Raw genomic sequence first — 27,848 nt, forward strand, 5'->3', positions numbered from 1 at the left:
GCCTGGACGACGGTAACCAAACGGAGATGGTGATCCAAGATTCGTTGCCATCCCGCCACCGTAGAACCGTTTTGAGAAGGAGGAAGAGATTCGGTCTGTCCTTTGTCGTGGAGGATCCATGCTCAGTCATGAGAGAGAGAGAGAGGCAGCAGGGAGTAGATAAGAAGACCATAGATGGTGGCTTAGCTTCACCGGATTGGAGACTATCTCTCCTATCATAACCGATCCGGTGAAACCTCCAGAATCTCTAATCTCCATATCTATCTACTCTCTTCTCTCGTTCCTCGCCGTGAATCTCCCTCTCCCACTCTGCATAGCAACACCTCCGGTAGAGCTCTTACCGTCAGCGTCTCGCAGATGCTTCTCCTCTCAACTGCTCCCTTGATTTCGTCCAACAGCTTTGTCAGGATGATGCAACAAGTTATGAATGAAGAACCATGGGCCGGAGGGTCCTCACCGTCACCGGAATTGACAAAGGACCCGACGTCGGCGCAAGAGGTTGTAATCAGAAGAAGAAAGCTTTTGGGAGAGAAAATTCGCTGCGCGTGGAATTCACTTGCCCAATTTTTCTCTCTTTTGTTTAAATATATATATATATATATATTGTTTTTCTTCTTAATCGCTAAGATTCATGTGATGATTTTGATAAAGAACAAAATACAAAATTCAGAGTTTCTGAATCACAAACACGTCGCCAGAGAACGTATTCTCACTCAGATCTATCACAATCTTTTCAAACTTGATATGTCATGCACAAAACCTTGTTCTTCTTCTTCGTAGTGTGTGTTTAAAGAATTTTCTTTAGTCAAAAATAATATTAATTCCATTTAAGAATTGACGGCTTCCCTCAGCTCTGCCCAGATAGAATCGGACATATTTGTTCAATCTCCATAAAAAATTGAGAAAATATTCTTTATCCAAATACATCCAATCTATACTAATAAAAAGTAGAAACTATAAGCTTCTAAGACTGTCCACCTAGGATTTTAAACATCCAATTATAATAAGACATGTCACTCATTAACATTTTTAAAAATTTCCAGAATTTTCTATATTAAGAATTATTTTAAAACAAACTATCAAGATTTGACATGTCATTCATTAACATTTTTTTAAATTTCCAGAAATTTTTAGAAAAAGGAAAATTTTAAATTTATGGAAATAAAAGAACTATGCACAATATCCCACATCGGCTAGAAAAGTTTTAGACAATGGTTCAGAACCATTATAAATAAGGTTAATATGCTTTCAACAACAAATGAACAGGAAAGCTTGATTTATCAAGCGTCCAAGTTTAAAAGTTTTGTTCAGTTTGATCCGGTTTTTTATTTGATCAAACTAAAACTTTAAAAAGTTTCAAAAAAAAAAATTATAATATTTAAAATTTTTAAAAGTTTAAATAATATAAAAGTTTCAATATTTATAATATTTTAAACTATTAAAATTTTAAAATATTATAAATATTGAAAGCTCTAAAAGTCTTAGCTTTTAAAAGGTTTCAAAATATTATAATTTTAAAATATTAAAAATTTCTTAACATTTAAAATGTTTTTAAAAAACTATAATTTATAAATTTTAAAAGTTTAAATCAAGATATAAATATCGAAGCTTTTTAAAGGTTCAAATATTTAAAATATTTAAACTTCATAGAATGTTTTAAAATATTACAATTACTTAACCTCCATAGAAATTTTAAGATATTTTATCTATACTAATAAAAAGTTGAAGCTATGAACTCCTAAAGGTGTTTATATAGGATTTAAAAAGACCAATAAGAATTAGATACTTCACTAATAACATTTTTGGAAATATAGTAGTAATCTATATTATTATGATTTTTTAGAAAAAAGTAAAATCTATAGAAATAAAAGAAATATGTACAATAACCCACATCGGCTATAAAATTTTAGACAATTGCTGAGAACCATTATAAATAAAACTAATATGTTTCTAACTATAAATTTACCAGGTTTGCTTGATTTATGCTTATTTATGAGGTTTCCAAATTTAAAAAAAAAAAAGTTATTTGATTTATTTTAGTAAATTAAAATTTTTAAAGGTTTAAATATTTAGTATAGAATGTTTAAAAATATTATAAATACCTCCATAAAAATGTTAAAATATTATAACTATTTAAAATCTATAAAACATTTAAGTGTCATTAATATTTAACTCTAAAAAAATAAAATTTTACAAATATTTAAATTACATCTAAAGTTTGAAATATTTTAAATATTTAATCTCTATTAAAAGTTTAAAAGTTTAAGAATTATTAAATATTATATATCAATTTTTTTAATATCTTACTTATCTCCGTTTGTGCTTTATATCTCTTATGAGCTGTAAAACATGTTTTAGTGTATGACTTTACAGATGATTTGATACTTTTGCAGAAAAACTTTTTTTTAAGTATAAGAAATAAGGATTGACGCGCAAAACCTTGATTTGATGTTATTTGAGTTTAAAGAAGAACGATCAACGAAAAGCACAAATATTGTTTTAACTATACATATGTTCATATTACTTTCTCTGCAAGTAAGGATACTGGTTTCAGAAGTTTCAATACGTGTGGATCTAAAACCGAATAAGTATTTGAATAAAATTATCAATAACTGGTTTGAGAAGTTTCAATACTGGTTTGAGAAGTCCCATACCCACTAGGCACCTAACCACAAACACATTCAACATCGGAAATAACCAACCAATATCCAATGATAATCCAATAATAAAATATCACCAATATCCATAGCATCAACAATATCCAATAACCAAATAACAGAAATCATAGAACCAGCAACCTAGCAATGTTCTAATGACCCAACTCTAGCAACCTAGCAATGCCAGACAACATGAAACCGAGTCCCTAGAACATCCTCCTCTTCATCGCCTGGATTCCACGATCACACTTTGCCTTTACCTGCACCACAAACACATATTGCATTACATGAGTATTTTATAAACACTCAGTAAGGCAATCCTCTCATCTACTTGGCTATACACACAAGCAATAGAGTATCAGTAATCTTCACACAACAATCAACACACGACAATCACAAGACAGGACTTAGCATCGACCGATGCCACACTTACATCGACCGATGCCAAATGGAGAAGCATCGATCGATACAGAAGCTGCATCGATCGATGCTAGTGTAACTTGCATCGACCGATACCCAGTCCGCATCGACCGACGCATGCTCGATGCACACGAAAAACCCTAAAGTTCATCGCGCCGTCCTCGCACTTGCATCGACCGATGCAAGCTATGCATCGATCGACGCAACGTCGAGCACCGTGGTTTCCCCGAAGCTTCTCGCCGGATTTCGTTCCTACAACCACAAAACTCAATCCCAAGCCACAAGAAAGCTTCCTAACGTCCATAGCAACAATCTAATACGTCTAACAACATACAACAAGCAAACTATTGAATTCTCTAGCTTAGATAAGCCATGGTCCTGCACTTACCTGTGCCAAGACGAATCTGAACAACAAACAAGCAAAAACATGCTTCTAGGAAGCTCCTACAACAATCCCAGCTACAGATCTCACCAAGAAACGCCCCAAATCTCCAGAAATCACCAAGAACTCTCAAGAACTTTTCTCTCTTTTCTTTTCTCTCTCAGAAACGGCCAAACACCAATGAGACAAAAAGAAAACGAGTTAAGGGTTTTCCCTTTCTCTTTTCCCCAAAACGCAGCATTTGACTTAAGTCAAAACGCACAGAATTGAGCCAGCATCGACCGATGCTCCAACTGCATCGATTGATGCACATCCCAAACCGGAATTCCGGTTCACGGATGTTACAATTCTCCCCCACCAAACTGGATTCGTCCCCGAATCCCGATCAACCATCAGCCAAGGACTCCCGTGCAACCGTCTCCACGGCCTGCACTCCTCCGACCGATCTACAGAAGGTCACCTCTAGGCGATAGACTCACCCTCCAGGCGTCATTTGCTCTCGACTTTTGGACTTTCCTTTTTCTCATAGGCCTAAACCTTGAGTTTCATTGGCTCCTCATAAAACCTAAGTCTGCATGCCAATGTTGGCTCCTCATCGGGCCTAAGCCCGCATGCCATAATATATATCTAAGGAAAAATCCAAACTCGTCTCTCGGGTCGTCACCCTACTGCGCGTCTCCGGACCGTCGTCCGAAGTCGATATACCAACCATACTCCAAAGTCACAAAGTCTCCGAATATGGCAGTACTAGGAGAACCAAAGTCCTCCAAGAGCCGCGAGCAAACGATTCTAAACACGTCTGAGTCCTATCCCTATCCAGGTTTCCTTCCCGTGGCTCGCGTAAGACATCTCAATATCCTACCAACCACATATCCCCTCACCGGGATACCCCATGACCACACAAGGATCATATACACGCCACAAGGGCCGCCACAAAGGCCAACAAAATGTCCTAAAGAGGACCGCCACCAAGGCCAAACAAATGTCCTAAAGAGGACCGTCACAAAGACACTCTGGCTAAACAGCCCGCCACAAAGGCCATCTGTCCCAAAGGACCGTCACCAAGACCATCTGTCCCGAAGGACCGTCACAAAGACACTCTGGCTAAAAAGCCCGCCACAAAGGCCATATTTCCCGAAGGACCATCACAAAGACCATCTGTCCCCAAGGACCGTCACAAAGACACTCTGGCTAAACAGCCTGCCACAAAGGCCAAACAAATGTCCTAAAAAGGACCGCCACCAAGGCCACACAAATGTCCTAAAGAGGACCGTCACAAAGACACTCTGGCTAAAAAGCCCGTCACAAAGACCACACATTGTCTAAAAAGACCGCCACACACGGGCACACTGACTCGAAAGTCCGCCACAAAGGCCACAAAAGCCCCCTCCAAGGCTTTCCACCGCTAAAATGGACAAATTCTAACTCCCGTAAAACTTTCCATATTTAGCACTTTCTATTTCTGGAAACTTTCCACTTCAGGAAACTTCTATTTCGGGAAACTTTTCCCAAATCCCGCCTTACGGAAACTTTGTACCCCGAGCACCACCTCATCTCGTTACTGAGTCGCACAACCAAACACCCCAAGCGACCGAGTAACAAGAGAGATGGGCTGGAATACTCCATTCCCGCTCCAGCCACAGATTACAGACGGAACCAGACTAGGCAAGCTCAAGTCGCGGTTGCTTCTCATACCACTTCTTAAACCTTGCCTCCATCCTCGCCTCAGGTTCCCAAGTCTGCTCCTCCACACCATCACAGTCCCACAGGACTCTCATCAAAGGAATCTTCTTCTTCCGAAGTTCCTTGATCCTCCTCTCGAGAACCCTCACTGGTCTCGCCACCAAAGTCATGTTAGGCTGAAGATCTTCAGGAATCTTAGCCAACATTTGATCATCTTCACGGAGACACTTCCGCAACATAGACACATGGAATACCTTGTGGAAAGCAAGCATAACCTCAGGTAACTCCAGTCTATATGCCACTGGTCCAACTCGCTCAATCACTCTGAACGGACCCATATACCTCGGACTCAACTTAGTCTCAGTCAATGACCTGTTCGGACCCCACAACATGGCCATCTTGAGGTACACTCTGTCTCCTATCTGAAACTCAAGATCTCTCCTCCTCCTATCAGCATAACTCCTCTTCCTATCCGTAGCCTCTTTCATGTTCAGCTTGAGAACCCGAATCTTCTCTGAGGTCTCCTGAACAAAATCTGCCCCGTACATGCTCCTCTCCCTCACCTGATTCCAGCATAACGGTGTACGACACGGCCTCCCATACAAAGCCTCATAAGGAGCAACACCAATACTCGCCTGAGAGCTGTTGTTGTAAGCAAACTCTACCAGGTTCAGGTGATCTGCCCAATGGCCACCCGAATCCAAAAGACACATCCTCAGCAAATCCTCCAACGTCTGGATTGTCCTCTCAGACTGTCCATCTGTCTGGGGATGATAAGCTGTACTCATAAGCACCTTAGTGCCCATCTCTGCCTGAAAAGCCTGCCAGAACACCGAAGTGAACTTAGAATCTCTGTCAGACACAATGCTCGCTGGCACCCCATGCAATCTGACTATCTCCCTCACATACTTCCTAGCCAAGACCGCTGCTCCATCAGTCTTCTTAATGGCCAGAAAATGTGCTGACTTAGTAACCGGTCCACAATGACAAATAACATCAAAGGTCCGTGACACTGGCAATCCTACCACAAAATCCATGGTAATCATATCCCACTTCCACTCGGGAATGGGTAAACTCTTCAGTAAACCGCCAGGAAACTGATGCTCAGCCTTCACTAGCTGGCACACATCGCACCTCGCGACCCAACTAGCTACATCCTTCTTCATCCCGACCAAATGATAATGTCTCTTGAGGTCACGGTACATCTTAGTCACTCCTGGATGAATGGATAACTTCCTCGCATGAGCCTCTCTCATAATCTCCTGCCTCAACTCCTCATCCTTGGGCACACAAACCCGACCGTGCACCAAAATAGTACCATTATCTGAGACCTGATACTCTAAATCAACATCCTTTGAGGCATTCACCAGCCCCAAATCCTTCTCCTGTGCCAACCGCACCCTACTCAAAAGATCTGCTCTTTCAACTGCTTCCAAACCCAACGGTTCCAGTGAAACAGCACACAAGTTCAAAGCACTGATCTCTCCTACCAGAGACTCCATCTCTTGCTCCTGAGCTGAAGCTACCCTCTTCCGACTCAGAGCGTCTGCAACCGTATTAGCCTTACCAGGGTGATAGGCTATCTCCAAATCATAGTCTGCCGCAAGCTCCATCCACCGCCTATGTCTCACATTCAACACAGGCTGAGTGAATATATACTTCAGACTCTTATGATCTGTAAACACCTGTACCTTTGCACCATAAAGATAAGATCTCCAAATCTTCAGGGCAAAAACTACAGCACCCATCTCCAAATCATGAGTAGGATAGTTGCCTTCATGCACCCGCAACTGCCGCGAAGTATAAGCAATCACCTTCCCATGCTGCATCAGAACACACCCCAAACCAACTCTAGATGCATCTGTATAAACCACATAGGGTTCTCCTTGCTCAGGCAAAGCCAACACTGGCGCAGTAGTCAACATCTCCTTCAGGCTTGCAAAGCCTTCCTCACACTCTTCTGACCAGACAAAAGGAACATCCTTCCCTGTCAGCTTAGTCATAGGACGTGCTCTGCTTGCAAATCCCTGCACAAATCTTTTGTAGTAACCTACCAATCCAAGGAAACTCCTGATCTCTGTGGCATTCTGTGGTTTAGGCCAATCCCTGATAGCCTGAATCTTCTCTGGATCCACAGAAACCCCCTCTGCAGAAACGATGTGACCCAGAAAGCCCATCTCACGCTGCCAGAAACTGCACTTGCTCAACTTAGCAAACAACTTATGCTCCTGCAACTTCTCCATAACTGCCCTCAAATGCACGGCATGCTCCTCAGGACTCTTAGAATAAACCAGGATATCGTCGATGAAAATGATGACAGATACATCCAGAAACTTCTGAAACACGCTGTTCATCAATCTCATAAACGCTGCTGGTGCGTTAGTCAACCCGAAAGGCATCACCACAAACTCATAATGCCCATACCTCGTCCTGAAAGCAGTCGTCCTGATGATAACCCGACGCCAGATCTACCTTAGAGAACCAAGTAGCACCCCTCAGCTGATCCAACAACTCATCGATCCTAGGAAGAGGGTACTTGTTCTTCACAGTAACCCGGTTCAAACCCCGGTGATCAATGCATAACCTGAAACTCCCATCCTTCTTCTTCACAAACAACACCGGCGCTCCCCACGGTGATACACTAGGACGGATGAATCCCTTACTCAACAAATCCTCTAGCTGCTTCTTCAGCTCTGCCATCTCTGGTGGAGCCATTCTGTAAGGAGCCTTGGATAACGGTGTCGTCCCCGGTTCCAGTTCAATGGTGAAAGGATCCGACCGAGATGGTGGTAATCCCTGCAAAGACTGAAACACATCCTCAAACTCCTCTACTACCGGAATACCGCTAACCGTAGACTTCCCCACTGACTCTGGCATAGATATAGTGACCAAATAAGCCTCACGGCCCTTCTCGATCATCTTCCCAGCCTGAATGATTGAGATCACGAGACTCCCCGAAGTCGGTTTAATACCCTGAAAAACCAACTGCCCTCCTGGACGCTCAAACTCCACTCTACCCCGATAGCAATCCAAGTGCACCCTATGCCGATGCAACCAATCAATCCCGAGGTTAACATCATATAGCTCCACTGGACTGATAAGCAAATCCGCTGGCCACGACTCCCCTGCGATCTGAATATCAACCCCTCTAGCTCGTCCAATAACTCTCAGGAACTTGCCCCCAGCAACTCTGACAACTCCTATATGCTCCCCGGGATCCCCTAAGATTCCCGCACACTCTGCACACTCCGGAGTAATGAAGCTATGAGAAGCTCCATAATCAAACATAACGTGGGACTTAAACCCGCCCACCAACAAGGTCCCTACACAAACCTTATGTGTTGAGAACCTAACACTTTATCACAGGAAACATAAAAATCTGACCCTACTTAATTCACAAGGATTAAGTACCAGAAATTATACCTGTGATCACCCCGGCACTGGTTCCACCAGTCTCTGCTGTCGTGTAAGCACGTGGCGTCTGCTCAATCCGTGCCACCTGCTGACCTCCAGGCTGCACCTGCTGCAACGCTGCCACTGCTACCGGCTGCAACTTGGGACAGAAAGGCCTGATGTGCCCTGCCTCCCTACAATGATAACATACCCGAGGCCCTGCCGTCGGAGCACTCCTCTTGGGAAAACTAGCAACCTTGTGATCCTTGCTTCCACAACCGAAGCAACCCGCACCACTCGGCTTCTGCGTAGCCTCCCATCTCCTCTTGGTTCCCTGCGCAGGCTTACCGCCCCTACTCGAACCACCCTGCTGTTGAGCCTTACCAGGCTGAACTGCTGGAGTAACCGACACTGACTGTGCCCGGATATCCTCCTCAATCTCTGCTGCTGTCTCAACCAGCTCTGCACGCGTAGCATAAGACCTCCCTCTACAATGAACTCTCAAGTCATCCCGTAGAGCCCTCATAAACCTCCTGACCTGAGCCTCCTCAGGCTCCATTGCCCGACCCCCATAACACAGATGTCGACTGAACTCCAAATCCAGCTTCCGCATTGACCGTGTCCCCTGAGACAACTGAAGGAACTGCACCTCCAAACGATCCAATGCCTCTCTAGGAAAATACTTGCGGTTGAACTCCAAAACGAAGTCAGCCCAAGTCATCTCCCGCTGCGCCCTCCTAGCAGCCACAGATCTCCACCACAACTCAGCATCACCACTCAAAAAGTAGACCCCTATATCCACCCAGAACTCCTCAGGACATCTTAGAGTATGGAAGTTACGTTCCACTCTCGTCCTCCACGCATCCGCAGCAGTAGGATCTACACCTCCTGAAAACTGTTCAGTACGCAACCGACCCATCTCTGTCAACATGCTGAGATAACGAGCATGGACCCCCACATCCGCAGCCGCTGGCTGCCGCTCCTCCGCCACCACTGGTGGCACTACCTGAGCCTGAGCCGGTACCACTGGTGGTAACCGCTCTAACACCTGTGCTAGCATAGCCGCCAAGTTAGCACCGGGGACTCCACCCGCTAGGGCTGCCACACCCGGGACCCTAGCATCACCGACCACTGGAGCATCAACACCGCCCCCTCCGGCCACACTCACTGAATCCCCCGGAACTCCCTGAATCCCCCGGAACTCCCTGCGACTCGCCAACACCCTCAACTGTCACACTCTGGTCCTCGGTCTCACTAACCACTGGGGCTCTGCCCCTACCACGACCACGTCCGCGTCCACGTCCGCGTCCACGACCACGACCAGCGACAGCATCCTCTCTAACCATCTGCACTACCATGAACAGAAGGCTAAGCACACAATTTCTAATTAACACAGAAATAAAAACTCACCGTGGAATCACAAGTAGGCTCGAAGAGGATGTTCTAGGACTCCATGCCACACACAATTTACTAACTCACATAATCAATCAAGACATGCAATCCCAAACATCTACAACAGAAACCTAGTGAACCCAAACCTAGAACCGTAAGGGCTCTGATACCAAAATGAAACGACCGACCTTTTTTTTTTAAATAATAAAATAAACTACAACTAGTGGTCCCATACCCACTAGCCACCTAACCACAAACACATTCAACAGCGGAAATAACCAACCAATATCCAATGATAATCCAATAATAAAATATCACCAATATCCATAGCATCAACAATATCCAATAACCAAATAATAGAAATCATAGAACCAGCAACCTAGCAATGTTCTAATGACCCAACTCTAGCAACCTAGCAATGCCAGACAACATGAAACCGAGTCCCTAGAACATCCTCCTCTTCATCGCCTGGATTCCACGATCATACTTTGCCTTTACCTGCACCACAAACACATATTGCAATGCATGAGTATCTTATAAACACTCAGTAAGGCAATCCTCCCATCTACTGGGCTATACACACAAGCAATAGAGTATCAGTAATCTTCACACAACAATCAACACACGACAATCACAAGACAGGACTTAGCATCGACCGATGCCACACTTGCATCGACCGATGCCACACTTGCATCGACCGATGCCAAATGGAGAAGCATTGATCGATACAGAAGCTGCATCGATCGATGCTAGTGTAACTTGCATCGACCGATACCCAGTCCGCATCGACCGACGCATGCTCGACGCACACGAAAAACCCTAAAGTTCATTGCGCCGTCCTCACACTTGCATCGACCGATGCAAACTATGCATCGATCGACGCAACGTCGAGCACCGTGGTTTCCCCGAAGCTTCTCGCCGGATTTCGTTCCTACAACCACAAAACTCAATCCCAAGCCACAAGAAAGCTTCCTAACGTCCATAGCAACAATCTAATACGTCTAACAACATACAACAAGCAAACTACTGAATTCTCTAGCTTAGATAAGCCATGGTCCTGCATTTACCTGTGCCAAGACGAATCTGAACAACAAACAAGCAAAAACACGCTTCTAGGAAGCTCCTACAACAATCCCAGCTACAGATCTCACCAAGAAACGCCCCAAATCTCCAGAAATCACCAAGAACTCTCAAGAACTTTTCTCTCTTTTCTTTTCTCTCCCAGAAACGGCCAAACACCAATGAGACAAAAAGAAAACGAGTTAAGGGTTTTCCCTTTCTCTTTTCCCCAAAACGCAGCGTTTGACTTAAGTCAAAACGCACAGAATTGACCCAGCATCGACCGATGCTCCTACTGCATCGATCGATGCACATCCCAAACCGGAATTCCGGTTCACGGATGTTACAACACCCGAGATCGAGTCCCGGCTCCTACGAATGTAGGAAGTTGGCTAATGGGCCGGCCAGTTGTGGCCCAATGATTGAAAGAAAAAAAAATTTTGGTATTGGAGTTTGATGGGTTAACAAGTTGTGTGGTAGTCTAAAAAAAGGGTTTTCAATGAAAAAATGTGACGAAGTTAACGAGCAAGAACAAGAAGAATAGTATAACGAAGAACCGGACGGTAAAACTAACAATGACAATTACCATAAAATTTGATAATGAAAATGACAAGAAAAAATATGAATAATAAGAAAACATTAAATAAAAAAATACGAAAACATAGGTGATAGCGATCAATTAAATATGAAAAATAAGATAAATTCATGATTATAAATATTTTTTGTTTTTCTGGTGGTCAAAGAAATGGGTTAGGAGGTGTGAGATCACCAATTTGATCCGCCTGGCCTAGATTTCGAATTTTTTTATCATATTTAATTTTAAAATACAATTATTTTTATATTTTTAAAAATTGTATATCTGAAATTTAATTTTTTCTTTATAAGTAATTTAAAATTTTCTATAAGATAATATTTTTTTACCGTCATCAACCATATATAATTTTTATTAAATTATATCAAATAAACCCACGCGGGTACAAAACCTAGTTATCAAAATAATAAGTAGAAAACAAAGAATAGGGTATATTTGGATCCGAACGGAACCAAACCATATTGTAAGTATTCAAAATAATATACAACAAAGGGAACATTAAACATTAACACATAAGTTTACAAAAAAAAACATTAAACATAAAAAAATGAAAATACGCATAAATAATTTATTCACCATTTCACTTTTAGCCAGCCACAAGTTATCTCTTCCCAGAAGTGCATGAAACACTCTTTTTATTCTTTGAATTCTTTCATCCTATTAAAAGCCTTCTCTCCCACCTAAGGCCTGGTCGAATGAGCTTCCGGATACCGCATCCTCATCTTCGTAATGATAGGCAAATCCACCATGACAATGATTTCAACGATCTGTGCTGATAGTAGCTTCCATCCTCCGCCCATCAGCAGTCCGTACGGCCTACTGCCATCGCCCGAATAAACAAATTCAGTCCCAAAATAATAGAAATCAAAACCCAAACCCAAATCAAATTCAGCTTTTTATGTAGTTTAGCGGTGAGAATATCAATAATTTATGTAATTTAGTGGTGAAGTCATATCAACTTTTTACTCTATTTTTCGAATCATATTTAATATCTTAATATAAAAAATCATGCACTAATACAACAATTAGGCAATGCATATATAGGACATACAAAATACTGTATTTATTAAAATAAATAGAATGATTAACAAAGATCAAATAGCTACATTTTAAAAAATTATGAAAAGTATATGAACAAAAATAAACCAGAATTAAATTGATTAACAAATATCATATATGTAAAATGCTTTATTTTATGGTCAATTTCAAGAAAAAGAAGTATTAGATTATATTTGAAAGCTTGAGTTATTAATAGACATTTGATATAAAATAAAATAATTTAAAAATATTGTGGGTAGATAACTATTTGGAATTATGATTTTCTCAAAAGTTAATGTTGCAGGCTAGTGTTTTGTTTCTCACTGAATAGACACGACTATGCATAGTATATTATATGCATTGGCAACTATCTATTCATTCAGTAAATTGTTTTGGTACATATCATGAAAGTATTTTACTTAAAAGTAGAGTACGAGGGGATATCATATTCCACTAGGGAAGACTAGAAAATAGGTTCATCATATTCCACTAGGGAAGACTAGAAAATAGGTTTTTATACTTTGAAAAAAAAAAACAATTTGCATAATTTATACTTTTGCCATTTAAGTCGATATTCTCAATAGTGACGAGATTGTCTGTTTAATTAATTGAAGACATGAATGGGGGGTAAGGGGCGCTCAAGCTGAGTGGGTGGATTAATGGTCGAATACTTTCTAAATTTATGGTGGTACAGGAAAGGAGAAACTACAAGGTACAATACTATATTGCCAGATTTCTGTATTAAACTGTGATGATATCTGCAGTCTTAAATAATTTGGAATCACACAAGTTGGAAGCTCACAAGTTGTGAATCGCACAAGTTGTGAATCGGAAGCGTCCGAAGATTTAAGAAAGCATTTGTCAATTACTCAAACCTGTTCCATAGTTTAATGCCGAGTAGATTCGTAAATTATTATGAAAACTAGAGTTTGAACTAAAAAAAATACAGTTTATCAAGCAAGTGCGGCGGGCTGCAAGAAAAAAACGAAGAAGAAGAAGTAATTAGGTTTTCAATTCACACGTGGTTTTCTGCTGTTCAATTTTATAATTTTAATATTTATGGAAATAAAAGAGATAGCCAATGAGAAAGAATTTTGGAAACAGCTTTTTCCTTTTTTTCTCTATATATTATCATGTTGCTAATGTGATTATGTGTCCTGTATAATAAAATAGGAATCATTTTATAACCAAGTTTTTTTGTTTAGTTTTTTGGGTACCAATATGTTTTAATTGTTTATTTTAGAATTATATCTCAAAAATAATTTAAGATTTCAGCATAGTTTAGAATTTTGTATATACTATAAACATATCAAATATCTTAATATATTTTATTTGAATAATTTAAGATATTAATAATGCATTACCTGATATGTATTAGATGATATTGCATTATCTGAAAAGGGACTGTAAAATAATTATTATAGTGTCAAAAATGGAATTTTTTTTTTCTGCTCTTCCAAGTATCCCTCTTTATAGATACCAACACTAAAAGAGATGAGAAACTCTTGAGTAACATTTTAATAATTAACTCTTTTTTGTGATCTTGAATTCTTCCCTCAAATTATGATACTTTAAGGGCTGTATTTGTTAGAGATCAACATTTTGAGGAAAAATTCTGTAACTGCATTTATATCAATTTGTAATATACGGATTACAAAATCCAAAATATTAAATTTCTTTTAACAGTGTTGATTTAGTATTACGTTAAGAATATTATTGTTTTTCTTCTAAAAGAATTATTATTAGAGATAAACAAATTATACTGTGCATAGCACGGGGATAAATACTAGTATAAGATATTTTCATTGTCATTTTTTTTACTAATACAATATGTTCTTCCATCGTAGTGGAACATAATTCGCACTTTAGATATTTTGTTTACGGAAAATAATCTTAGTAAGTAGATAAAAATCAAGCACCGGCTAGGGACTCCATCGTCTAGTCCATTTCCAGTTTGTATGCGACCCCACCGTGACATGTTTTATCAATTCCCTCCACCTCTTCCTCCTCGGAAATTCTCAGAAGATTGGTCTTATGTAACCAATAAAACAATGGTCCCATCGTTAAGGTCACCCAACCGACGATCGCAAGTATCCCAATGATCTGTGCTACAAGTAGCTTTGATCCACCTCCCAAAAAGAGACCATACGGCCTACCACCTTCTAGAGGGTACACTTCGTTAACATACTCTTCATTGGCGAACAGTCCTGTAAAGATTAATCCCCAACCACCGCAGCCGCCGTGTAGCTGTGCAGCCAGCAGTGGATCATCGTATCTATGTTTTTTAGCCAGCTCCTCTAGCCCGATCAGAGTTAAAGACGCCACAAAACCACAAAGGATTGCGGCCCAAGGTTCTACAATTGCGCAACCCGATGTTATGGCAACAAGGCCACTGAGTAACCCGCTACAAACATGGAAAATATTCCAGTGACCAACAAGAAGACGCTTACAAAACAAGGTGGTTAATGTCGCCGAGCTTCCAGCTAGCGTCGTGGTGACAGCAGTTCTTCCTATCGCACTCCATTGGCCGTAGTAGGGACGAGATTGGTCGTAACTTTTCAAAATCGTGAGGAATGAACCAGCATTAAACCCATACCATCCGAACCACAACAAGAAGGTACCAAGCACTACAAGAGATGCATTATGGCCATGGATTGCTAGGCATTGACCTGATCCGTTGAATCGGCCAATTCTTGGTCCTACAATGTAGGATCCCCAAAAACCAGCTATTCCACCCACCAAGTGAACAACTCCCGAACCGGAAAAATCAATTGTGCCAGGGCCTAACAGTAGTTTCTTATCAGACCGTGTTGGACTAGCCCATCCATCATTCGACCAGAACCAGTGGGAGATTGTTGGATAGACAAGACCAATTAGATAAGGGGAGTATAGAAGGTAACCAACAAACTTTGTGCGCTCTGCCATAGATCCATTTGTTATACCAGAGACTGTGATGGCGAAAGTCCATTGGAAAACAAAAAATCCATAGTCATAGCGATAGTCTTCTGGAAAAGAGCTTAAGCCAAAGAAGTTTTGATTTCCACCAATGAAACCGTTAGAAGGTGTACCAAAGGCAAGAGCAAACCCAAACAGATAGTATGAGATGGCACCTGAGGCAGCATCAATGATACTTGTAAACAAGGTGTTTATGGCATTTTTTGCCCGTACAGAACCAGTGCTTAGCAAGGCAAAGCCTAGCTGCATGGTAAAAACAATGTAGGCAGAGAAAATAAGATATGATGCGTCGACAGCAAAGGTTGTGTCAGACAATTTTTTAGATATAGTAGAGATGTGAGAACAGAGGAGGGATGCGGCAGCCATGGCAGCTGCCGAAGTATTCAAGTTAGAGGTTTGTGTGTCAGTGGAAAAAGACATGGCGTTGGTGGTTAATGTGTTTGTCAATTGAGCCTAACTAGGTTATATAGTGATACTTGAAGGAAATACTCTTGATATACCGTAAAAGAAAAAGGAAAAAAACTCCTGAAATATATTTATTCGTGATTATCAATCAACTATCAATCAATCAGTAAGGTTCTGTTTTAGTGGTTTAGGAGCCATGAGTACTACTAGTTCTATATTAGAGGAGATGCTTTATATTTTATTCATGAGTACTACTAGTCCTATTAGAGGAGATGCTTTATATTTTATTCATGAGTACTACTAGTCACTGATTGAGATCTCTCACATCACAAGAGTTTAAAGGATTGAGGTTTTGACAAGTAGACAAAAAGGAACGAGTTTAAACCAATGTATAGCTTACCATTACGATTCACAATTCAGAGCTCTGTCAGATCTCTAAGATTTTGAACTCTAGACGATATTATTAGGTCAGTCTTTTCTTGTCAAGAAAAGCAATGAATTATGCTAAACTATTTAGGGTTTTGAGCTTTTACACAAACTCTAAACGCCTAAATCTTCTAGTATCTAATTGGTATTTTACTAATAATTACTAAATGTTTTTTTTTTTTTTGAATTATCTTTTCAAGCTTCTAGATGTATTCACAGGGTTTGGTTTAAACTTTAAAGCAAGCTGGACAGTGGTTACCTGTAACCTGTAGGCTCTTGTAGCCAAACCCAAGGCCTGCAGCAGAGCCGTGCAGCAGTAATAAGAAAAGAAGCAACCGCTTATGGCATCCAATTTTTTTTAAAAAAATATAAGTATATAATTTAATAAAGTCATATAGTTTATCCTTAATAAAAATATATAACTATGTAAATATAGGTTCATAAATTTTTCTTACAAGTTACAACGTTATAAACTATGGATTTCTACAATCTAATTTTAAACATAGACTTATTATATTAATTAATTAAAAAGAACTAGTTATATGACATACTCTCACTTAGTTAAACAATTAGGATTACAAATTCATTTTTGATAGCTTTCTATTTCGTGTTAAGGCTTTCTCATATTTTGATTCTATGGTAACATAGTGACAAATTTTCTTTCAACGTCTTTTTACTAAATTAAAACTAGTTTTTATTTGCTATCTCTATTTATTCTATTTTTTTTATATGACTGAAGTTATCAAATTATATTATGTTAATGTTTAAGAACTAATATTTCGTTTCACTTTCTCTTTATTTTTATTTTTTTGTTATATCACAATGTGGTTAATTTTTACAAACGTTTTTATTTTGTATAATTTAAACGGAGGCATTTTATTTTTGTTCGCTTCTTATAACAATTAACTTTTGCACGGCTCTGGCCTGCAGTGAAGTTTGTATCCTCTGTTGCCTTGAGTTTATACAAACTCTAAGCTATGTAAGAGTGATGGCTCTAAAAGTGAGTGCAGAGCTTTGGCTTAGGTTACGACTTTGTGACACCTTTTCAGCCATAGTTATTGAAATGAAAAAAAATCAGCCATGTATCAAGTAATCAAAATACAGAAGAAGCTGGTAAGATATGGAGGAGCATGCTGGCTCAAGATACATACATTACCTCACGGAGCTGCTCAACTTCAAAATTCAGATTGGACATATATGATACAAAATGTCCAAGTACGAAACTTGATTGGACACAATGGCTCCAGGTCTTTCAGGTTCCTCCATGGCGATTTCCCTTTTCTGGTTAATGTGCAGCCAAAAGAGAGAACATATAAAGATAAAAGGTCAAGCCATCAGTGGGAACTAAAAATTGAATCAAATTTAGCAAAAAAAAAAAGGTCCGAAGTAAGGACCATCTTAATAAATTGTACAACAACCTAACTTCTCCTTTGAGCCAACAATGTCGTACCAATCTGATGCTTCACTCTCTTGTTAACATGACTCAATCAATATCCCAAGAACCTGACATATGAAATAAACACCACTGAGATTTAAGTTCACAATTTCTATAACTCTTGCTAGTACAATTTGAAATCTTCTGACCATAAAAATCAGTTGTAAATCTCTAATTACCTTGTTAGTTTTCACGAACAGCTAGAAATTAAGAAGACATGGTAAGTGGGAGACGAAGACGAAGAACGGAAGAACAAGATGAAGAACGTTCCATCGGGTAATCCGCAAACCCGCAATAATTTGGCTAATTCGGTTAATAAGGTAAAACCAGTCATCATGATTTCATTCCGTAACCGGTTGGGTTTCTTTCTAAACCAAAACTGATGAATATTCTTTTGAACCTAATTTCTTCTTTTGAAATATATAAAAAAAACAAGGTATAGTCAGTTTAACTGAAGTAATTACTGAAATTATTATATCAATTTAAATTATTGTATAGTATTTTTGAAAATACCCCTATAAATTACCGAATGTTCATTGACAAGAGAACATGAAGCCCATGAGTAAATAAATACCATTGCACATGGACATTGATTCAACAATGACATCATTTTATAAAGTAGCACAACATATGTTGAGCATGCTTTCAAATATTCTTGATATACCTTAAAAAGAAAAAAAAAAAAAAAAAAAAAAAAAAAGAGTACTCTTTAGATAAAATAATTTGTGATACTCAATACAATATTATAATTATTTCTATTTTGTTTTATTTTATTTTTTCTTAAAATGATCCACACAATCGTACCTTGTTAGTTAAACACATCAGTAAAGTTCTGTTTTAATTGTTTACGAGCCATGACTCATGGTCGTCGCTAACTTTTCGAGGGCTACAATCAAAGAAAAAAATGGGCTGAATTTTGTGACTGTATGCAATAATACATGTAATATATATATATATATATATATATATTTAAATGTTTATTATAACAAAGACGAAAAATTTATAAAAATGAGCAATAGGTTGTTCAAACTCCCGATGAGTGAGTCTCCACTAACACTCCTAACACCACTAGACCAAAGATTTTTTTGACAAATCTAGGCTGAGTTTTGTATATAGTATATACGGCCGCAAGTTGATGCTTCATTAGCTTAGCCTATGGACCGGCTCTTCCCATGAGTACTATTACTACTATTTGAGGAGATGCTTTATTTTTTTATTCAGGAATATGATATTTTTCTCTATTTTTCATTTTCAAATATTTGATTCCACATCAACAAAAAAAAATATTTTATAATTTTTGACAATGGCTGAGAGACTATAATTAATAACATTCATTCCGAAATATATGTTGTCGTTTTTTATGGAGAAAAAATTATGTTTTTGTTTCTTAAACATTTCGGCTAAGTATTTGGTTGGTCTTTATATCCTCTACTGGAGAAATCATGTAAACACTCATATAATATATATTACCAATATATTATTATTATTATTATTATTATTATTATTATTTTAATGTTAATGAATAAACATTTTCAAATATTTATGAATTTTTGATACCCCAATTAACATAAAATCATTTTTTTATAAACCAATTTAATATATGTAATAAAATTCTCTTATAGATTATTTTTCTTAAAATGTAATTGTCTTTAACCAGCGGTCTGATCAAATACGCAACAAACTCTAAACATCATTTTTATATAATTAAAATATATTAAAGATATGTTTTTATTTTTTCCATCAAATATATTATCTAGCTTATCTTTCTTCTCTCTCCTCTCAAATAATACTAAAATAATATTGTATTTAATATTATTAGATAAACATTGAAAAATATGTGATGTGGTGTACTAATTTTTGTTAAAAGCAAGTTATAAAAAAGAATTATTCTCACCCTTAATATTTATTACATTTTTTGTCAATCAAATATTTTTAATATCATTTTTCTTAAACTTAAATATCCACCTATATAAATTGAGCTTTTTATATATATTTTTTTGCACCAGACATAAATATTCACAAACCAAGTACTATCTAAAACCACAATCTATCACATTTTACCTTTTCTGTAAAACTACAATTTGTTAAACAAAAATATTGATTGGCGACTAAGTGCGTTTTTCAAAAAAAAAAAAAGAATTTCCGCAAAAACCTGGTTTCCAATCACACCCATCTATATTATGAAAGATGGTCAACTCTGTCCATCTGATTGACATATCAGCAGTGGAGAGAGTGTCACATGTCTATCCTCATTAAAAGCAAAGAGACATATTCATGTATTTTATTATTTTTTATATCACAAAAATAGTTTCAATATTTACATAAAAAATTTAGAGAGACTTATAACATGTCGCAAGAAAGTATATGCATAACCAAAAGAAAAAAATGCATCAGGATTGAATTAAAGAGCCACTTCTTTCTCTCGGCGTAAACCATGAATCTATGGATATAAGGTTTTGGAGTTACAATTTTCTCAATAGTTTGAAAAGTTGCAGCAGTGATAGAGATATTTGTTAATATTGTAGAGAAATTCATGAAAGTTTGTCCCTAGAAAAACATTTTTTTGAAGAAGATTGGAGTTTTGTTCACTATCAAATGGAAGATAACTGAATAAAATTGTAGAATGTTGGTTTAGCAAAATACAGAGACAAAGAGGAAGGGGTTTTCATATTCTAATATTTAGAAGTTGTCAAAAAGAAAATTAAATAAAATTCTTATAAATTTTTTTTTTCTAGAGTTATATTCAAGAAATTGAAGAGCTAGCATGAAAGGAAGATGTCTATCTAAATTATATATTGAAGAGTTAATCAAGCTGCAATCTTGATAAATTAAAATGTTAGTATTTCATAGTATATAACTGAGAAGCTAAAAAATTCTTTGTTACAAAATATGCATCCTTAGACCAAGCTTTCATTTGGAATATTTATTTAGAAGTTTTAGACAAGAATTCTAAAATGTTTAAACTCTCAAAAGAAAGTTGTCTATGCATGTATCTAATAATTCAATTATTCAATTGCAAAATGAAAAAACCCTATTTGAAGTATTAAAAACTATCAAAATCAAAATTATATTTTTCAAGATTTCCACACTTAAATAATAAATAAATTCTACATTAAAAAAAATTAAATTAGTAGCAAATTGTTAAAAAAACGGTAAGGCATAAGCCCGCACTTAGCGCGGGTATTCATCTAGTAAACTCATAAAAGTAGAAAATGCTTTAAAAATTAAAGCTCTTATACGAAAGATCAATCAATCAAATACTTTAAATAATAATGAAGGTATTCAAAACCCCAGTTATTAGATAGCTTGATTGTTTCTGTAACACTAAGGCCTTTAGTGACATCAGATTTTATATCAGATTTTGGCTTTTGATTATGCAAAATCTACTTTTTCAACCATTCATAATTTTTTTAAAAAATAGATTTTCTAAATATCAGGGAAACCAGATTTTGGTAGATTTTACCAATTCCTTCATAGAATCCATGAACCACATTTTGTAAGTTTTTAGAAATAACTTTTTTTGTTTTTTGTTTTTTTCCTAATATAAAAACTATAATAAATTCAATAAAACCTTCAAAAAAGTAATCTTATTATATAAAGTTTGATGTCAAATTTACTAATTAACGAGATCATGACACGTTTCAATAGTGTCAATAAGATATCGACACATGTCCAGATTACTGCCTTAAAGCTTATATAATATATAGAGTCTAAATAAACTATAAATAAAAGTCAATAAAATAAAATTTAATATTTAATAGTATAAATTGATATTTCTCAAAAAGAAAAATATTTTATACAATAAAATTGATGTTGTGATTAATTATCACACTAGAGGCGTGCCTGTTCAATGACAAATGAAAACACTCGTCTGCGGCATTAACTTTTGAGGAAACCAAAATTCCAAATATTAACCCACTTGTGATTTTTTAAAGTTGTTTATTTGTTAATCATTATAATTCCAGTTAATCTTTTGTTTGTATTTTTCATAATTTGAAAAATTCATAGTTATTTTAATAGATACTACATTTTTCATATATCAACATTTTATTATATTTTTCTAATAACATTTAATATCTCAATATAAAATCATTCAGTAATACAACAGTCATGCAATACATAGAACATACTGTAACATCCGTGAACCAAAATCCCGGTTTGGGGATTGCATCGGTCGATGCAGTTGGTGCATCGGTCGATGCAGGTTCAAGTTTCTGCGTTTTGACTTAAGTCAAACGCTGCGTTTTGGGTAAAGGGAAAAGGAAACCCTTAAATCGAGTTTTTGTTTCTTTCGGGGAGTTTTGGCCGTTTTCGAGAAAAAGAAAGAGAGAGAGAGTTTTGTGAGTGTTCTTGAGGATTTCTGGAGGATTGAGGCTGTTCCTGTGGAGATCTGTAGCTGGGATTGTTGTAGGAGCTTCCTAGAAGCGTTTTTCTTCTTTGTTTTGTTTGGATTTCTTCTGTGGCAAAGGTAAGTGCATGACCATGGCTTATCTAAGCTAGAGGAACCTTTAACTTGCTTGTTTTGTGTTGTTAGACGTGTTAGATCGTTGCTATGGACGTTAGGAAGCTTTCTTGTAGCTTGGGATTGAGTTTTTGTGGTTGTTAGGAACGAAATCCGGTGAGAAGCTTCGGGGAAATCACGGTGCTCGACGTTGCGTCGATCGATGCATAGCTTGCGTCGGTCGATGCAAGTGCGAGGACGGCGCGATAAACTTTAGGGTTTTCGCGTTGCGTCGAGCATTTGTCGGTCGATGCATATTAGGTACTGGTCGATGCAGCTTCTGCGTCGATCGATGCTTCCTCATTTGACATCGGTCGATGCATGTTGGCATCGGTCGATGCCGTGTCCTGGTTCGTTGCGTGTTGTGTGTTGATTGTTGTGTGTTAGTTATTGGTACTCTATTGCTTGTGTGTATAGCCCAGTAGATGGGAGGATTGCCTTACTGAGTGTTTATAAAATACTCATGCATTGCAATATGTGTTTGTGGTGTAGGTAAAGGCAAAGTGTGATCGTGGAATCAAGGCGATGATGAAGGGACGTTCTAGAGGCTTGATTGGTTGTGGTCTAGCTGTTGTTAGGTTGCTAGATTAAGTCAAAGGAACATTGTAGGATGTTAGTTTTTTGGGCTATTTCTCTATTGGATTATGGTGTTATTGGATATTGGGTTAACTGTTGGAATTCTTTTGGTTTAATGGAATTTGTTTCTTTGGTTATCCGCGATTGTTGGTTGTTGCTAGGATGTTAGTGGGTATGGGACCACTAGTGATTTAATGTTATATAAAAAAAAAACGGGAAGGATTGTTTCATTTTGGTATCAGAGCCCTTACGGTTCTAGGTCTAGGGTTCATTGTGCTTTTGCTGTTGATGTTTAGGATTCCATGCTATGATTGATTGTGTGAGTTGGTCAATTGTGTGTGGCATGAAGTTCTAGAACATCCTCTTCGAGCCTGTTTGTGATTCCACGGTGAGTTGTGTTTTTGTGTATTAGAATTATTGTTTGCTTAGCCTTCTGTTCTTGGATGACACAGATGGTTAGAGGTGAGGATGCTGTTAGTCGCGGTCGTGGTCGTGGTCGTGGTCATGGTCGGGGACGAGGTCAGGTTCCTGAGGCCAGTGTGAGTGTGACCCAGAGCATGGCCAGTGAGGAGGTGGCGGAGTCACAGGTTCATCCTAGTGTGTCTGGAGACAAGGCTGGTTTAGGTGACGGCAGGGCGGATGGGCCCGGTGTCGGTCACGGTGTTGCCCCGGGTGTGGGGGTTGCAGCAGGAGGTGCTCCAAGCAGGGAGGATGTCTTGATGGGCTTGCTAACTCAGGTTTTGCAGCGACTTCCAGCAGTAGCACCGCCAGTGGGTGGTGGTCAGGATCCAGTGGTGCCGCCAGTGGTTGGTACGCATGATCCAGTAGTGCCGCCAGGTGTTGGTGGGCAGGTTCCAGTGGTGCAGCCTGCAGCGGGTTTGCAGGCAGGTGTGCAGCCGGGGGCCGAGGTAGTGGATGCTCAGTATGTGTGGATGATGGAGCAGTTGCGGCATGTGGGAGCAGGGTATTTCTCAGGAAGTACCGATCCGAGTGTGGCGGATGAGTGGAGAGAGCGGATGGAGGATATTTTCCTTTCGCTTAGGTGTCCCGACCGGTACAGGGTGGATCTGGCAGTGTTTTATTTGTCAGGAGATGCACGTGCGTGGTGGAGGTCGGTGACAGCACGGAGGGTGTAGCGGGGAATGTCTTGGGGAGATTTTGTGAGGGAGTTTAACTCCAAGTATTTTCCTCAGGAGGCTCTTGATCGCATGGAGGCACGGTTCTGGGGGTTGACTCAGGGAGACCGTACAGTGCGAGAGCTGGATGCAGAGTTCAGTCGGCTTGTGGGGTATGCAGGCAGGGCATGGGAGCCAGAGTCGGCTCAGGTGCGGAGGTTTTTGTTGGCTCTGCGGGATGATTTGAGGACTCGGTGCAGAGTGAGGAGCTATGCTACGAGAGCGGAGTTGGTTGAGGTTGCAGCTGGGATAGAGGATGACTTGAGGTCATAGGTTGTTGTGGTCAGTCCTTCAGTGCAGCCACAGCGGTCTCAGCCGCATTCTGTTCCTAGCAAGGGCGGCAAGCCTGCGCATGGGCAGAAGCGGAAGTTTGAGGATATGCAGAGGCCGAGGTACGATGGTGCGAGATGCTTTGGGTGTGGTAGCAGGGACCACAAGGTGTCTAACTGTCCTCAGAGAGGTGAGCAGGGGGCAGTGACAGAGCAGCGGACGGTGTTACCCCTGCAGAGAGACGGGGCACATCAAGCCTCGTTGTCCCAAGTTGCAGCAGAGGGCAGTAGCAGTGTTGCAAGCTGGAGCTCAGCCAGGGGTGCAGCATGGTGTGCAGCCGGTGGGTTGGATCGAGCCGTCGTCTCAGGTGTACTTGACCAAGGAGTCCGGTGGCACTAGTGCAGGAGCGATCACAGGTATAACTTCTGAGATTCGAACTTGGTGAATTCAATAGTTCATATTATATTTATCTTTGCTTGTGGTTAAGTGTTAGGTTCTCAACACATGAGGTTTGTGTAGGGACCTTGTTGGTGGGCGGGTTTAAGTCCCATGTTATGTTTGATTATGGAGCTTCTCATAGCTTCATTACTCCGGAGTGTGCCGAGAGTGCGGGGATCAGAGGGGATCCTGGTGAGCGTACGGGATTTGTCAGAGTTGCGGGAGGCAAGTTCTTGAGGGTCATTGGACGAGTTGGAGGGATTGATATCCAGATCGCAGGAGAGGCGTGGCCAGCGGATTTGCTCATCAGTCCAGTGGAGTTGTATGATGTTATTCTTGGGATGGATTGGTTGCATCGCCATAGGGTGCATTTGGATTGCTATCGGGGTAGAGTGGAGTTTGAGCGTCCAGGAGGGAAGTTAGTTTTTCAGGGTATTAGACCAACTTAGGGGAGCCTCGTGATCTCAGCCGTTCAGGCTGGGAAGATGATCGAGAAGGGCCGTGAGGCTTATCTGGTTACTATATCCATGCCAGAGTCAGTGGGGAAGTCTACGGTTAGCGATATTCCGGTGGTGGAGGACTTTGAGGATGTGTTCCAGTGATTGTAGGGATTACCACCATCTCGGTCGGATCCTTTTACTATTGAGTTGGAACCGGGACGATGCCGTTATCCAAGGCTCCTTACAGGATGGCTCCAGCAGAGATGGCAGAGCTGAAGAAGCAGCTGGAGGATTTGTTGAGTAAGGGTTTTATCCGTCCTAGTTGTTCACCGTGGGGAGCTCCGGTGCTCTTTGTTAAGAAGAAGGATGGAAGTTTTTGGTTGTGTATTGACTATCAGGGTTTGAACCAAGTTACTGTGAAGAACAAGTACCCTCTCCCGAGGATTGATGAGTTGTTGGATCAGTTGAGGGGTGCTACTTGGTTCTCTAAGATCGACTTGGCATCAGGATATCATCAGATTCCTATACATGAGGCAGATGTGAGGAAGACAGCCTTCAGGACGAGATACGGGCACTACGAGTTTGTGGTGATGCCGTTTGGGTTGACAAATGCGCCAGCTGCGTTTATGAGATTGATGAACAGTGTGTTCCAGGAGTTTCTGGACGTGTCAGTCATCATTTTCATCGATGACATCCTGGTATATTCTAAGAGTCCTGAGGAGCATGCAGTACATTTGAGAGCAGTGTTGGAGAAGCTGCGGGAGCAGAAGTTGTTTGCTAAGCTGAGTAAGTGCAGTTTCTGGCAGCGTGAGATGGGGTTCTTAGGACACATTGTTTCAGCTGAGGGAGTTTCAGTGGATCCAGAGAAGATTCAGTCTATCAGGGAGTGGCCAAGGCCGCAGAGTGCCACTGAGATTCGAAGTTTCCTGGGGTTAGCAGGTTACTACAGGAGGTTTGTTCGGGGTTTTGCGAGTATGGCTCAACCGATGACTAAGCTTACAGGGAAGGATGTCCCATCTGTGTGGTCACCAGAGTGTGAGGCAAGTTTTGCAAGTCTCAAGCAGATGTTGACTACCACGCCGGTGTTAGCACTGCCTGAGCAGGACGAGCCTTATGTTGTGTATACGGATGCTTCTAGAGTGGGGTTGGTTGTGTACTTATGCAGCAGGGGAAGGTTATAGCCTATGCTTCGCGGCAGTTGCGGAAGCATGAAGCTAATCATCCTACTCATGATTTGGAGATGGCAGCAGTGATCTTTGCTCTTAAGATTTGGAGATCCTATCTGTATGCTAGGAAAGTACAGGTATTTACAGATCAAAAGAGTCTGAAGTACATTTTTACTCAGCCTGAGCTGAATTTGAGGCAGAGGCGTTGGATGGAGCTGGTAGCGGATTATGATCTGGACATAGCTTACCATCCTGGTAAAGCTAACTTGGCTGCAGATGCCTTTAGTCGGAAGAGGGTGGCTTTGGCTCAGGAGCAGGATTTGGAGGCGTTGGTAGGTGAGATTAGTGCGTTGAGTTTGTGTGCTATCTCACAGGAACCTTTGGGTTTGGAGGCAACTGATAGAGCGGATTTGTTGAGCAGAGTGAGGTTAGCTCAGGAGAGCGATGAGGGGCTGGTGAATGCCTCTAAGGCTGCGGGTGCAGAGTATCATGTTTCTGCTAATGGTACAATCCTTGTGCATGGTCGGATCTGTGTGCCCAAGGGTGGGGATTTGAGGCAGGAGATACTGAGAGAGGCTCATTCGAGCTAGTTCTCTATTCATCCAGGGGCGACCAAGATGTACCGTGACCTCAAGCGGTATTATCACTGGGTCGGGAAGAAGAAGGACGTAGCCGACTGGGTGGCGAAGTGTGATACTTGCCAGCTGGTGAAGGCGGAGCATCAGGTTCCTGGTGGATTACTCTAGAGTTTGCCCATTCCAGAGTGGAAGTGGGATTTGATCACGATGGACTTCGTGGTAGGTTTGCTTGTGTCGAGGACGTTTGATGCTATTTGGGTCATAGTGGACCGTTTGACTAAGTCTGCACATTTTCTGGCCATCAAGAAAACTGATGGAGCAGCGGTTTTGGCCAAGAAGTACGTGAGGGAGATAGTCAGATTGCATGGTATGCCTGCTAGTATTGTGTCTGATAGAGATTCTAAGTTCACTTCGGTGTTCTGGAGGGCGTTTCAGGCAGAGATGGGCACGAAGGTGCATATGAGTACAGCCTATCATCCTCAGACGGACGGTCAGTCAGAGAGGACGATCCAGATTTTAGAGGATTTACTGAGGATGTGCGTGTTGGACTGGGGTGGTCATTGGGCAGATCATTTGAGCTTGGTGGAGTTTGCTTATAACAACAGCTACCAGGCTAGTATTGGGATGGCTCCTTATGAGGCTTTGTATGGGAGGCCGTGTCATACACCATTATGTTGGACTCAGGTGGGGGAGAGGAGCATATTTGGTGCAGGTTTTGTTCAGGAGACCTCGGAGAAGATTCGGGTTTTGAGGCTGAACATGAAGGAGGCTCAGGATCGGCAGAAGAGTTATGCTGATAAGAGGAGAAAGGATCTTGAGTTTCAGGTTGGTGATAGAGTGTACCTCAAGATGGCCATGTTGCGGGGT

At 40.1% G+C, this 27,848-nt stretch overlaps 1 protein-coding gene across 1 annotated transcript; it reads right to left on the bottom strand.

Annotated features, from left to right (window-relative positions):
* Window positions 1-14,373: 14,373 nt before the first annotated feature.
* Window positions 14,374-17,597, bottom strand: LOC147926980 (ammonium transporter 1 member 2-like). Its single transcript, XM_087487256.1, has 5 exons — window positions 17,559-17,597; window positions 17,327-17,377; window positions 16,662-16,697; window positions 15,727-15,814; window positions 14,374-15,621 (listed from the first exon to the last, which is right to left on the bottom strand). The coding sequence occupies exons 1-5, from the start codon at window positions 17,595-17,597 to the stop codon at window positions 14,555-14,557; spliced, it is 1,281 nt and encodes a 426-aa protein (XP_087343382.1). The 3' UTR covers window positions 14,374-14,554.
* Window positions 17,598-27,848: the final 10,251 nt, after the last annotated feature.

The sequence above is a fragment of the Camelina sativa genome, chromosome 15, assembly GCF_030686135.1.
Source record: "Camelina sativa cultivar CO46 ecotype springtype chromosome 15, ASM3068613v1".
Taxonomy (NCBI): Eukaryota; Viridiplantae; Streptophyta; class Magnoliopsida; order Brassicales; family Brassicaceae; genus Camelina; species Camelina sativa.